Source organism: Fundulus heteroclitus, chromosome 16 (genome assembly GCF_011125445.2).
Source record: "Fundulus heteroclitus isolate FHET01 chromosome 16, MU-UCD_Fhet_4.1, whole genome shotgun sequence".
NCBI classification, from domain to species: domain Eukaryota; kingdom Metazoa; phylum Chordata; class Actinopteri; order Cyprinodontiformes; family Fundulidae; genus Fundulus; species Fundulus heteroclitus.
The window spans coordinates 7,180,683-7,195,353 of NC_046376.1; the positions used below are offsets into that span (position 1 = coordinate 7,180,683).

Consider the following 14,671-nt stretch of genomic DNA (forward strand, 5'->3'; position numbering starts at 1 on the left):
GCAAGCCTCAGAGCACTATACCTATTGTGGAGTATGGTGGCAGCACCATGTTGGCTGTTTTAGAGCAGAAGGCACCAGGAGGTAATAATACTGAGGGATTATCTGAAGACAGGAAGTTGGGTCTTGGAACATCTTTGAACATTATCTCTAACCGTGTACCACTGAATTTGTTTCAAAGTGGTTCAAGGATAACAAAGTCGGTGTTCTGGAGTGACCTTCACAAAGTCCTGATCTCAGAAACATGTGAGCAGATTTGACCTAAAATGTTACACCAGGTCTGTCAGGAGGAATGAGTAACCAGCTGTAAGAAGCTTCAGGAAGGAAACCCAAAGCGTTTGACCAAAGCTAAGCAGTTTAAATAAAACTGTACAATTCCCACAGTTGGGAAATTCGGGAAACCCAAGACCTTCCCGTTGTAAGCGCAACCAACTCTGTCACAGGTCAACGTTCTAGTTTTATTTATTTATTTTAATATATTCTAGTTATTATTAGTCTGATAATACATAAAAAAGTTATTTGTCAATGCGGGTTAATATCTGGATTTAAAGCTCAAAATGGGCTTTTTATTCCGATTCTTCTGCAAAAACTTAATGTGAGCAGAGGTGCTGCGCTCCTCTTGGATCAGTGCGCCTCTGGTCTGACGGTGAGATCGCCCATAGACTGAAAGCGCCGCACACGCAAACTGATCCCGGTGACGCGGTAAAGACGGTTCCCTGAATGGACCGGGACAATCCCCGAGATTAGAGCTTGACCCACAGGAGATGCACCTGATTCCACCGGAAGCTGTCAGAGCTGAACCAACCCTGATGCAGATTTATCTCATCCATCCCGGTGGATGCTATTACAAACGTATTTTTGGTCTTTTCAAGGGGTTTCATCCCTGCATTTTAAGAATTAATTATCTCTACGTTAGGCTTTTATAAAGGAGTTCTGTCCAAGGGAGCGGAGAGGAGTCAGGGTGGTTTTACGCACGAATTCCGGCTGAACAGTTTGAAGAGGATGGGCTGTTAATAGGGGTCTGAGTTTGTTTCCAGCTTTCTACACTCTGATAATGAATGATATTCCTGCTTACGGTGGAAACCTCGGCCATAATCCTCTCAGATCTCCGCGCAAAGATGGATTGCGTCCTGACAGTCAGCCGGGGACGTCAAGGCCTTACCGGATGAATTTCCCCGCTACGTTTGCGACTTTTTTGCTCAACTGAAAAGGCCCGCTGAGCGCTACCGTTACTTCATCGGTGCCAAAATGAGGAAAACTGTTCTGAAAGAAGCCGCCAAGCGCTTCCCCTGGGTGGCCAACGTCACCCTGTACGGCTGCCTGTTCGCCGGCGGGGACCTGGCGCATCAGCTCATCGCTCAGAGGGAGCGCATCGACTGGAAACACACCCGCAACGTGGCCATCGTGGCGATCACCTTCCACGGAAACTTTAACTACTTCTGGCTGCGCGCTCTGGAGAGACGTTTCCCAGGAAAATCCGCAGGGATGGTTTTCCGCAAACTCCTGCTGGACCAGAGCTTTGCGTCACCTTTGGCCACCAGCGTCTTCTACACAGGTGAGAAACAGGCGTATGTAAATTAATTAGAACATCATAGAAAAATGTATTAATTTTAAGTACATTACTTCAAAAAGGGAACCTTACGAGTCACATAGTTTCTTTTCACACAAAGTGGCACATTTCATGCTTTCATTTCTCAGAAAATGTAAATATTACATGTAAATGTTAAGTTAGGAACACATGGTTAACCCACTGAAGGTAATGGCTGAAGAAGCTGGGTGGTCAGACTGTAGATTTAAATGACATAACGGAAAGTTAAGTGGAAGGAAAACCTGTATTAGGAACGGGTGCAGAAGACTCCAGGAATGATTGTGGCGGGAATAATGTTTCAACTGTAGTATATTTCAGTCATTCAATTAAAAAAAAGTTAAACAATATTGCAGCTAATAGAAAAATCCCAAATCTACATTTTCAGAAAGTTAAATTACAACAGATCAACAAAATAGACTTTTTTATAAAGAAATGGGAGCCTTAAATTGTGGAGTACAGCATACACATGCAACACCTGGTTGAGGCTCCTGTCACATCAAAGTACCATCCCTGAACCGTGGATCAGCCTGTGGTTCTGCTGAGCTGTTCAGGTTTCTTTCATAGTTGCCTTTAGCACATCTGTATTATTGGTCCTGGCGTCTCTCATCTTCCTCTATTTAACACTCCACAGATTCTCTGGGGATTGGGTCGGGTCAGTTTGCTGCTGCTAATACAGTCATTAAAGCAGATATCGGTTAATCTGACCCTAGCCAAATGAATTTCACTCCGCCTAGCTCCACTCATCCATCTGGAACAGATCCATATGAATGGCGGTTCAGAAGGCTGGGCCTTATCAAAAATCCTTGCATATGATTGGATAAGCCACTTGTCTGTCATCTTTATCGACGTGCTATTTCAACCACTCACACCGGAGCTAAACCATGACACTGATGAGAGCGACGCAGGAAAAAACAAAATAGAACAGCCGACAAATTTGGTCGGGAGAAGGGCGAAAACATCGTTTCCACCAACAAAAGCCTTCAGAGGTGTTCTCTGATGTTCTTTTAATGAAACAATATTAGGTAGATTGGACAACATGGAAGAAATAGCAGCATCAATGTTAACGCTTGCTTCCTCGATGTGAGCCGCCATTGTTGTCTAAATCATAACAGTCTCACGGTCGCTTCTCCACTACGTCACATCTATGCAACTCCAGCCCTGCGTCCTGATTGGCTGGCCAATAAAATTGGTTGAAGAAATCACTCTCTATGGGAGAGGTCCCAGATGGATGTGAGTGAAGCTAGGCGGAGCTAAGCGGAACGAAATTCATCTGGCTCGTCAGGTTAGATACCGGTACCTTTGGCTGTGTGGGGCGGTATCAAGTCCTGCTGGAAAGTGAAATCTCCATAAAAGTTGCAAGCAAAAGGAAGCATAAAGTGCTCTAAAATGTCCTGGTTGATGACTGTGATCACTGTGGACTTCAGAAAACCCAGTGGACCAGAACCAGCAGATCACATGGTACCTTAAACCATCACTGACTGTAGAAACGCCCCACCGGACTTCAGCAAACTTGGATTCTGAGCCTCTCCACTCTCCCTTCAGACTCTGCCTTGATTCCCAAATGCAAGGCAAACTTTACTTTCATCAAAGAGAATTGTCCAGTTACTTTTTCTCCTCAGCCCAGCTCAGACGATTCTGATGCTGTCAGGATTTATGTTTACCGCACCGTCACTGTCTCTGTATCAGATCCGGTGGCTCTTGAAGTTCTGGCTCCAGCTGCAGTCCAATCCCTAACATCTCGAATGGATTTTGCTTTACAGAACCTCTCACGAGACTTCAGTTAGCCCGGCTGCTTGTGCACCTTTTCCTACCACGCTTTTTCTTTCCACTAAACTTTCCGTTAATATACCTAAATACAGCATTCTGTACGAAACAAGTCAAGTAATTTTCCTAATCATTGAGTAGCCATAATGACACCAATACATTAGTCTGCTAAAAAGCATTTTTGTTAGTCTTACAAAAAATATTTTACAATTCTTAGAAACTTAATTTTTTACATTTTTTAACAGCTGTAAGCCTGAATCATCTAGGATGTTCTAATTTAGTGAATCGCTGCACAGAACTTTCCAAATAAGCTCTCCACTTCCTGAAAACCACCTTCTGTGGTCTATTCAATAACTTAATGGCTCTAGATTAAAGTTCTGCACGCATAAAAGACACAACTGATGCAAGGTGCAGAAAAAGGTGACCCAGTTGCCACATTTCCTCTGTCCTGCAGGTGTGAGCTTCTTGGAAGGTAAGGAGGACATCTTTGAAGACTGGAGGGAGAAGTTCTTTAACACCTGGAGGGTAAGGAGACGAGAACGTCACTTTCCCCTCCTCCACACACGGTCACATCGCCCTGCAGCCAGATTAACCTACAGCGGCCCGTGCGCCGCTAATGATGCGCAGGGTGAGCGGGGTAAATCAGGCAGCGGATAATAACGTCAGCGAGTTCACGGGTGTGTAGGAGGAGAGATCCTGGCACAGCGTCAGGATGCAGATTAACGAGCCGTTGGCGCATGTGCTTACATAATCCGGGACAGCAGCAGTTCATTTAGTGCTAATGATATTCAATCTGCGTAAAAATCTATTAAAAAAACAGACTAACCTGATCAAAAATTCACAAGTTTAAACGTGTTTACTTGGTATCTGGTAGAATTGCCTTTAAACTGTGCGAATTGGGTCAAACATTAAGGGTTTCCTTCATCAAGCTTCTTAAAATCGAGGCGGTCGAGGCAGATGACCGTTCATACTGAGCCCGGTTCTGCCGGAGGTTTTCCTTCCCGTTAATGGGGAGTTTTTCTTCCCACTGTCGCTTCATGCTTGCTCAGTATGAGGGATTGCTGCAAAGCCATGGACAATGCAGATGACTCTCCCTGTGGCTCTACGGTTCCCCAGGAGTGAATGCTGCTTGTCGGGACTTTGATGCAATCAACTGGTTTCCTTATATAGGACATTTTTGACCAATCTGTATAATCTGACCCAATCTGTATAATATGATTGAATTTGACTTTGTAAAGTGCCTTGAGATGACATGTTTCATGAATTGGCGCTATATAAATAAAATTGAATTGAATTGAATTGAATTAAATTATTAAAATGTGGAAATTTTGGCCCGTTCCTCCTGACAGAACCAGTAATTGGGTCTGATTTGTGGGTTGCCTTCCTCACAGACACCTTTCCAGCTCTGAACTCAAATGTTCTCTGCGACTGAGATCAGGAATCTGCGATGAACGCCCTAAAAACATTGACCTCGTTGTCCTTAAAGCACTTTGTAACCAATGTGCTGGTTTGTTTAGGGTCGCTGTCCTTTCGGAGGACATATTTGCACCCAATCTTTATCTTGAGAAGCGGATTTAGTATTTCCTGATTATCTTTTCTTATGATGACTTCTGTTTTGTGCGGTGCACCAGTGTGTCCTGCAGCAAAACGCTCCCACAGCATGATGCCACCAGCACCGTGCATCACAGTTGGGATAGTTTACTCAGCCTTTTTCCCCATTTTTACCCCGAATGTAACAATGTTTATTGTGTCCTAAAGCTTTCATTTTTGTTTCATCAGACCACAAGACATGCCTTTTAGTGTTGCTTCTAAAGTAATGTCTTCACAGCATCTTCACAGTATATTTTGTTTCTTGTTTTTTTCTGGGGTTGTATGTAAATGTCTCAGTTTGAAGAAAGTTTAGATTCTTTAACATCTGCTGTATAACTTTTCTACTTCGCTCAGTTTATCGCGTGTTCTTCACAAGTTAGGGATATTTGACCAGAGATGTGAATCAACAGGGATTTATTTTGTAATTCAAACTGAATTTTTGCAAGATTTTAACTCATTTATAAGAATATTCACAATGTATTAATTATATTTATTTTTTACAGACTGGACTCATGTACTGGCCCTTCATGCAGGTAATTATTATGCTATAAATGTTGATGTTTTTATTTTATTAACTAAAAAATATTGCACAAGAAATCAGATTTCAGACAGAAAAGGATTTTGTTCATTTTAAATGCCTGGAAATTCAGTTTATATTAAACAAACACCTTTATTGATGCTTTTTGCAAATCTGATGTTCCCTCAGATCATTTTTCACCAACAGCACAGTTTATGTAAATGTTGCCTATCTTTGTCTTGCTTCACAGTTTTTAAAGAACTCCCTTAAAAAGGTGACGGATGCTCATGCACAATCGTATAAAGCAAGTTTAAAAAAATGCTGCATTAATTCCATAAAAGTTTTTTATGATAAAGCTTTTGCAGATTTCTTGAATAATGTGTAATGATTTGATCTGTTTGTGAAAGACCAAGAGGTGAAACAGGGATCAGTGTCAGATATTGTACGTTCTAGCAGCACCAACAGTTACATGGTCTTAAAATAGCGACGTTTAAAAAAAAAGTGGAACACCGAATAACGGCAACATTTTAGAAATTCTCTTACAATATCAAGTTTGTCCACGGGGAAAAAACTGCATGAATCAGAATCAGAATCAGACATACTTTAATAATCCCAGAGGGAAATTACTTAATGGACAGTGTTTTGTTTTCTATCTTTTGGTTGTTTTTTATAATAGATTGTATTAAAAAAGGCAATTCAGCAGCTGATTTGGAGCTAATATGAGAAACAAACATGCCTCAAGGACATTTTTTCTTAGGTGTAAAAACCATCAGGTCGTTAACGTACCTTTGAATATTATAATTTGTATAGAAAGCTGTTGAATCACGAATGTAAAGTGTAAACAAACAATAGAGCCTCTTGGAATCACTAACCTACAGTCATGTTGAGAGTATTTTATGAGTCCTATTAGCAGATTTAGTTTGTTGAGTTAACGTTCAGTCGGCTGTTTGTTACCTTAGAATTTAATTATGAGAGAAAATCTTTTATTAAAGGTTAACTCAATACATTTTTCTTTTTATTAGATGAATAATTTTAAACAAAAAACATACTTAGATGATAAACTTGCAAACTATTAGACAATTCCCTGTTTATTTGCTTGTTTCTAAGGACTGCAATAATTTTAAACCTTTAAGTTTGATTAACTCTTCTCTTTTTCGCTCCCTCCAGTTCCTGAACTTCGTCCTGATGCCGCTGCACATGCGGACGGCCTTCATGGGCTGCTGCGCGTTCCTCTGGGCCTCCTTTCTGTGCTTCTCGCGGCAGAACGGGGACGGCACCGCCACCGTGGCCCTGGCATTCATCATGGACCCCCGGAAAACTCTAGAGGAGATGCGGCAGGCCCGACTGGCCCGGAAGAGGCATAAAATCCAGAGGGAAAACTGAGAAGAGGAACAACAATAAGAGGAAGACGAAGTTGTTGCCATGATGGCCTTTGATACTGAAGAAAACAACCAAATCTTTTGCTTATACTAAAGCAACATCCAGAAGCTGAAAGACGACAGACCCACTGAGGACCATTTCCATCTGTCTGTTAACTAAAACGGCCAAGGACATGAAAAATGCAACGACATAAAGCTTCATCAGCCAGGAAAAGTCTGACGAAAGACTTCAAAGTTGCACCATGCTTTACGAAACTCTAAAAAGTTGTTGGAGTACCCATTTATAGACCGACACAGCCACTGGAAGAGTAATAAAAAGCAGTTTATGCAGTAAAATTGATGTCAGGCAGCTAAACATGCCCACAATGAATGGAAGTATTTCAACAGCACAACCTAAAAAACATCCATAAATAGATTAAATCTGGACAATCCACAAAAGGGTAAACAATAAAACAAATGGACTTCTATTCTGAAAAATGCAACATGCAATAAAAGTCCAGTTGTTTTATTTTCTAAACCTTTTTTGGATTGATCATGACCTGGATGACTGAGAATCCTCACCAACATATTAGATCTGGACCAAATGAGGGAGGTGCTGGGGGGAAGAACTGTTTTATCCATTAATATTATTTTAGTCTAACAAATGTTTTCAGGTTCACAAAATCATTCAGGCTCATTTGAGTTGGTTGCAGGGGGAACCAATGGGACAAACTGGACCCTATTACTGTAAAAAGGATAAAGTGGACTCCTGTTGTTTACGGTGAGGTAAAATCTGATCTTGTCTCTGGTTTGTGTTCCTGTCTCTGAAACTCTAAATGTAAAGGCTTGAGATATTTCTGCTTTTCACCGGCTGTGCCTTTACCTGGTTCTGATCCGGCTGCCATGGCCGACTTGTCTGCGGGTTCGGCCGGCTAGTTGCAGAAACCCATCTGACGTGTGATTGTATCTCATGTCCAGACTAAGTTTAAATCGTGCATCACAAGCCCGACGACTGAAAATCTATTTGTCATCTAGAAAGTCCGAAGAAGCTTAGCAAATGTAACCAGAACCTCTGCAGAACCCATAGAAAATACCTTCTTGTGAATTCAAAGAAAGATTGGTAGGTCATCATTTGTTAGGAAAATCAAGGACCATCACAGGGCAGTTAATGAATGTCAGAAATGCAAAAGATAAAAGTGGACTTTGAAAAAGTTTGAGAGATTTTAACAATTTAGACACCAGTCACAGATTTTCAGGGGTATAACTTTCCCCTTTTGCAATTTTCTGGTAAACTTAAAACAGCTAGTGGACGAAACACTGGAATCAGTGAGAATAAATTAAGTTAACATTAATTTGGTTTGTGAGAAAAGCCACTCCCCATGCAGCACACCTGAACTCATGCTCTCAGTCCCCTTTCATCCCACTCATCCTCTGCATGCTACCTCACAAGGTTTTTTTTTAAAATTATGTTGATTATCTTAAAATATCCCTCCTTCTCACGTTCCTCATCCCTCTTTAAAACCTTTTTTTGATTCTTCGCATCCCATTCATCCCTCTTTAGTATCCTATTTTCCATTTATCCTTCCTATTTATCTTTCATCATATTCATCTTTATTCATCCTCCTTCTCGTCCTTCTAGGCATTTCGTTAACTCATTCATCCTTCTCATCCGTTCTCTGATCTTATCTCACCGCTCCTTATGAATCCTTTTCATCCGACTCATCTCGGTTATTTTAAATGCATTTTAATCCCGCTGATCCGCCTCGTCCCTTTTTAAGTTTCTCTCTAATCTTATCGATCCTCATCATCCATCTTCATGATAGTCCTTCATCCCTACTCATCATCCTCATCGCTTTTCATGATGTTTGTTATTATATTTCTCAGTTTAGTCCCTCTATCTCATTTTCAGTTTAATCTTCGTCATTCTTCTTTGCAACCCACTTTATCCCGCTCATTTCTACCTATGCAATTTTCCTTATCCACCCTATGTAATTATGTTGCCTGGGTTTTTTTTTAAACTGGAAAGATCATCTAATCCTCAAACAGAACATCCTGATCCGTCTCCTCAGTTCATCCATCCACCATCTGCTTGTCCATGCGCGGGGGGATTCTACCTTCCTGCAGCGGTCAATGGGCTAGAAGATGGAGTTACCCCTGGAAAGTCTGTCATTAGAGCAGGAAAGAGACACACAGGACAGACAACCATGCCTGTGGCTATGTAAACAGGCCAATTAACCCGACATGCCCATTTTTGGACTGTGGGAGGAAGGTGGAGTACCCGGGGAGAACCCACGCATGCACAGAGAGAACATCTAGGCGATGGCTTTCTGCCATCGCCTAGAAACATAAACGTAGGATTAATTGGTGCCTTTAGGTATGAGGGTGTGTCTCTGTGACCCTGCAAGGACCAGTGGTTAAAAACAATGGATGACGGGATGTGCTCCATTCAGTTTATTCAGAATAAAAGTTATCTCAAGGCGCTTTCCAAAACAAAGAATCCTATCTATCTATCTATCTATCTATCTATCTATCTATCTATCTATCTATCTATCTATCTATCTATCTATCTATCTATCTATCTATCTATCTATCTATCTATCTATCTATCTATCTATCTATCTATCTATCTATCTATCTATCTATAATCAATTAAATCTACTCCTTTAGCCTCATTCAGTGAATTATATACATTATGTTTCATTCATTGGTCTAAAACTATTCAGCCACTTTCAGTTTATTATGCCAGGTGGTAAAACAGTTAAAACTCCCGATTCTTCTACATCCTCTTTTTTTTTTCCTGTACTTTGACTTTCAGCCCATTAAACCCACGTTGTCGTGGGATAATTGTGATTTTACCCCATGTTTCTGGTCTGGGATTTAAGTTAAACCTCTGTAAACTACCTCCCTCACATTTGCAGTTAAATAAGCGGCTAACCCATTTCTAAAATTCGTAATCAATTTCAAACACTGCATTTTACTGTTGTTTTATTTTTTTGTTTCTAGCTTCTCTACCTTATTCCTGTCTTCTTACTTGAACCATCAGATTAGTTGCCATCAGCCCACATACCTTATTGTGTACCTGAGCCAGACTCAAAGACTCATGACTGGTTTTTGCTGCTGAATTGTAGCAAGAAGGGGAAACATTTGCTGTACATTAGACTAGACTTGATTATGTACAAAGAGCGGACAGATATCTTTTTGTCTCAACGTCTCGTTTTCACAATAAAGGGAAACTGTAACCTGTAACCAATAAACCGGTCAAACAGCTTCCTCCTCCTCCTCCCCCGTTCAGTGCTTTGGATTATGTCCCGACCGTGGTCACGACGAGATTTGATGGGGACATTGTGTCAGAGCTAAGCCATCTGAAATTAGATTGTCACACTGTGGAGATGTGAGAATCGGTTCGGTAACAGGTTAAAGCTGCTAAGATGCCTACATGTGAAATGCGAGAAAGTAGACAAATAGTTAGGAGTCATGTTGGCTTTGCAAAAATAAAAAATAAGACTAACGTAAGACTAAGAACAGGTGTGCCTCAGTTTGACACCTGCAAGTGGTCATAATGTTTTGCCTGAGTGCCGTATAACTCAACAGATTTATGTGCAGATCTCTTGGAGTTAAACGTCGCAGTAGGACTTTGAACGGTGACTGAGTGGCTTCTCTGCGGAAAGCTAAGCGAGGCTAAACAGATGCTAGCTAGCATGAGGTCAACATGTAAGACATTAATGTAATTTACCCCCTCATTGATCTAATTCATTAACCTCTGGAACAATTTTCCTCTAATATCAGGGAAGGTCCGGGGTGCACGCCTATAATCCACCGTAAGTGTTGGCACAAGGCTTAAAAACATGCAGCCCAGATATGAGGCCGGGGCAGATAGGGCTGCTGGATTGGTGGACTGGCGTCTGTGTGAGTGGTGATGGCTCATGGGGATTAACCAGGATCAGATACACCCACCTAATCCCACCGGAAAAGGCACAGCTGACCCAGATTCACCTCCGACCCCACCGGCAGGAAGTGAACCTCTCCAATCAGAGGCAGGGATGCTGCGAGGTGAGCGTTGACAAGCATTCGCTACCAAATGGCAACAACGTTGTGAAAGAGCAGAAGAAGAATTAAGATGACCCTGTGCAGCACTTTTTTATGTTAATTATGACAGGAGAGTGTATTAAATTGTCTGACTCCTTCCCCTTACATCTATTACAGAGTTAATCTGCATAATCAAGCGAATCTGAGGTTTTATCATGTTGCAGAAATGAATATTGATCACATGAATCAAATTTATTTGGGGGTTCTAATTAATTAATTTCAATTCAATTCAATTAAATTTTATCTATGTAGCGCCAATTCATGAAACATGTCATCTCAAGGCACTTTACAAAGTCAAATTCAATCACATTATACAGATTGGTCAAAAATATCCTATATAAGGAAACCAGTTGATTGCATCAAAGTCCCGACAAGCAGCATTCACTCCTGGAGAAGCGTAGAGCCACAGGGACAGTCGTCTGCATTCTCCATGGCTTTGCAGCAATCCCTCATACTGAGCAAGCATGAAGCGACAGTGGAAAGAAAAACTCCCCATTAACGGGAAGGAAAAACCTTAATGATGCATTTCATTTTTTCTTATTCCAGAGTGGATGGATTATTCAACAGGTAGAAGTACAGTTTTTTAAAAACAGAACTGGGTATATTAGCCTTAATTAAGTGTTTTCCTCCCTCATACAAGCAGGGTCAAAGCACAGACTTCTACTGATATTTGGTTAAACTTCTTTTAGCGAGTTGCTTATTGACCGCATGTTTTTTTTTTGCAGCCATCATCGAGGCTGACTGGATATTCAACCACTTCTTTGGTTTCCTGACACAGCCCCCGACAGGAAGGATGTGCAAAAGATTTTAAAGTGTTAAGATAGCTTAATATCAAACATTTGAACCAGTTTAGATGGTTTGTTTGGGATCATCATAAACTTAGTATCCAATTGTGTTGATGTTTTAACCATCTAGGTGTTGATTTGAGGGACAGTTGAACAACTTGAAGCTAGTACTCCTTTATTTTTCTATCCACTTTGTGAAATGAACCGGCAGAAGTAAAAGTTAAATATACTGTAATGCAAAAAGCCTTTCCAAACTATCTCTTCCACGGATCATTAAGGCAAAGCGAGATCTTTGGCAAACTAGTGGGATGGACTCCAAGCCCTAACATGGACCCAGCCAGATGTATGTAGGATAATATGTTTCACTGAAACCTGAAATTTCACTTATTTTAAAATTAATTCCAAAGGGTTAACAAAAATAAAATGCACTCAAATCATAAGAATGGTAAAAACTAAACTGATTACTAATTAATTAAATATTTGAATAATTGATAAATTAACAGTTTCACATGTTGCTTGAAAAAAAAGGATTTCTTTGCTTTTGTTTTCATTTTATTATATAGTTGTTTTCAATTTGATAAAAAAAAAAAAAAAAAAAAAAAACACATGGTCTGTGTCTCAATTCGGCGGCTGCGTCCTTCGAAGGACGCATTTTAAGGCCGGTGACGTCACAGCGATGCGCGGAGGCTGTCCCATTTGGCCAAAATTTTGAGGATGCTTAAAATGCAGCCTTCAAATGCGTCCTCCTTTTCCCCGAATTCTGAGGATGCACCGCGACCATCCTTACTGGCCTTACCTGCCATAAGATTTCCCAAGGTGCTTTGCTCGCTTTTTTTTTTTTTAAGTAGTTGAAGAAAAAAATACAAAGGATGTTCAGGTTTGGCTAATGTAATGAAATACACACACACACACACACACACATATACATACATATATATATATATATATATATATATATATATATATATATATATATATATATATATGTATGTATGTATGTATGTATGTATGTATGTATGTATATATATATATATATATATATATATATATATATATATATATATATATATATATATATATATATGTATGTATATATATGAAACACTCCTTTTTTCTAGCTTCAAAAAAAAAACACTACAGAAAATTGCATCTGTTGACACAAATTGTTTTCCTCTACTTTAGGAATGCAAAGATCCAGGGACAGGGCAGGGGGTCAGTGGGAAGCCTACTGCTGCCACCTGGCCATGGTTTGTCCTCATGTTCTGTGTTGCTGTTATTGTTAAATTAAATTAATAAATTGTTTATAAAAGTTATTGTTGTTTGTGTGTTCTTAAAGTCTTTTAACCTTTTACATTATCTGTTTCATCACTTCTTTACAATTTAAGTAAACTTAGAACAACTTCTCAGTGACAACATCAATTTATTTTTAGAGAAACAAGTATTTACAATAAACTATCAAAAACATTTTAACTATTTACATTAGATTTAAAAAGTAACTACTACAACTATTTACAGAAGATATAACATAAATATTACTAAAGAACATATATACAATTTTGACTGAGCAGGAGTCCCTGGTGGTGCTGCTGGACTGGATGGGATGCCACACAGATGACCTTGGAGTCTTATCACTGCGAGTGGGACATCATCTGGGGGGTGGGGGATGCCTCTCTCCACTGTTCACCACATCGTCCATCAGGGTTTGCAGGGCTGACCCAATCGACGGCTGCCATGTTCCTAAAAATGTTTAAGACTACGCAGAAAATGACTTTACTACAACTGTTTTCATAACCCTTACATGAGAAAAGCTAAAAAGTGATTATACTTGCCATCTAAATGTAATCGTGGTCGGGTAGAACCTCCTCCAGGGCAGACACCTCGGCAGACAGCTGGTCCCGCCAGGGAGCACCACTGACTGCCTCCAACACGTTCTCCCCCTCCTCATCCTCTGGCATGTCGTCCTGCACTTCATCGTCTGGGGCCATGATGTCACCGGCTCCCAGGCAGATGTTGTGCATTTAAGTTGATGCAGCGGTACATCGGCCTTGTCTGGATAGAGACATGAAGATTAAGAACAACAGGATTAGATGATAGCAATTTCATTTAGCTGATATAATTCTAGTGAATGTTAACCGCTTAACGCCTGGTGTTGCTAATTTGTGACCAAACAATTCTGGCCTTTACTTATTTTACTTCATCTAGATCCACTATTTAACTTCTTTTTTTTAACGTTATATATTTAGATTTATTTTTCCTGTATTATTTTTTCGTTATATAATTACAAATAAAATCAGGCAGTAAGGGGATAACAATTTAGACAAATAATGATTTATTTCTCAATATTAGTTTTATTTGGCTTCTCAACACATTAGTGATAGTGAAAGTAGTGATTTAAGTCAGTTATTTACAGGGTTTGTACACATTTAACTATTCAATTCAAATTACTAAAGTTACAAACATAAGCTTATATCAAGTCTTACAAATAAATATAACATTTTATATTTAAACATATTCGTCAATCTGCTGACAAGCGTTTTTTTAATAACTGGTATATTATGATCATTAGCAGGCCCCTGTGGGTGAAAATAATATAATGTTACCTCTCCACTGCGCTCTCCCAGCCTGAGAAAAATTCGTCGCCGGTTTTACTGCCGCCGAAGCCGTGTAAACCGACTCTCCTCCACCAATAACAAGTAAATAAAAAAATTTATTCAATATCCATTTTTTTGCGTCGTTTATCGGCGCTGGTGCTGGTTTTCCCCGGGCTTGGGGTAGACGTGATGACGTCGTGTCGCAACCAGGAAGTGCTCCAAAGGCTAGACCGTCCCATTTACCAACGGCTGAGGATCCTCCGGAGCATCCTCCGAGGGCTGGGTCCTCCTAAGGCTGAGTAGGCTGGGTCCTTCGAAGGACGCAGCCGCCGAATTGAGACACAGCTATGGCAAATGCTATTTTAAGTACCGTATAAACAGTTAACAGGAAATGT

The 14,671-nt window shown here is 40.2% G+C and overlaps 1 protein-coding gene and 1 long non-coding RNA gene across 2 annotated transcripts; one reads left to right on the forward strand and one right to left on the reverse strand.

The window, feature by feature from the left end:
* The first annotated feature begins 751 nt into the window (after nt 1–751).
* Nucleotides 752–9,390, forward strand: mpv17l (MPV17 mitochondrial membrane protein like). The gene is made up of 4 exons (XM_012854906.3): nt 752–1,552; nt 3,804–3,874; nt 5,443–5,472; nt 6,624–9,390. Exons 1-4 carry the CDS (start codon nt 1,246–1,248, stop codon nt 6,837–6,839), a joined length of 624 nt encoding a protein of 207 aa, XP_012710360.1. The 5' UTR covers nt 752–1,245; the 3' UTR covers nt 6,840–9,390.
* A 4,222-nt stretch (nt 9,391–13,612) lies between these two features.
* LOC118566340 lies at nt 13,613–14,524 on the reverse strand. The gene is made up of 2 exons (XR_004932950.1): nt 14,286–14,524; nt 13,613–13,734 (listed from the first exon to the last, which is right to left on the reverse strand). It is a non-coding gene; the product is annotated as an uncharacterized LOC118566340 (long non-coding RNA).
* Nucleotides 14,525–14,671: the final 147 nt, after the last annotated feature.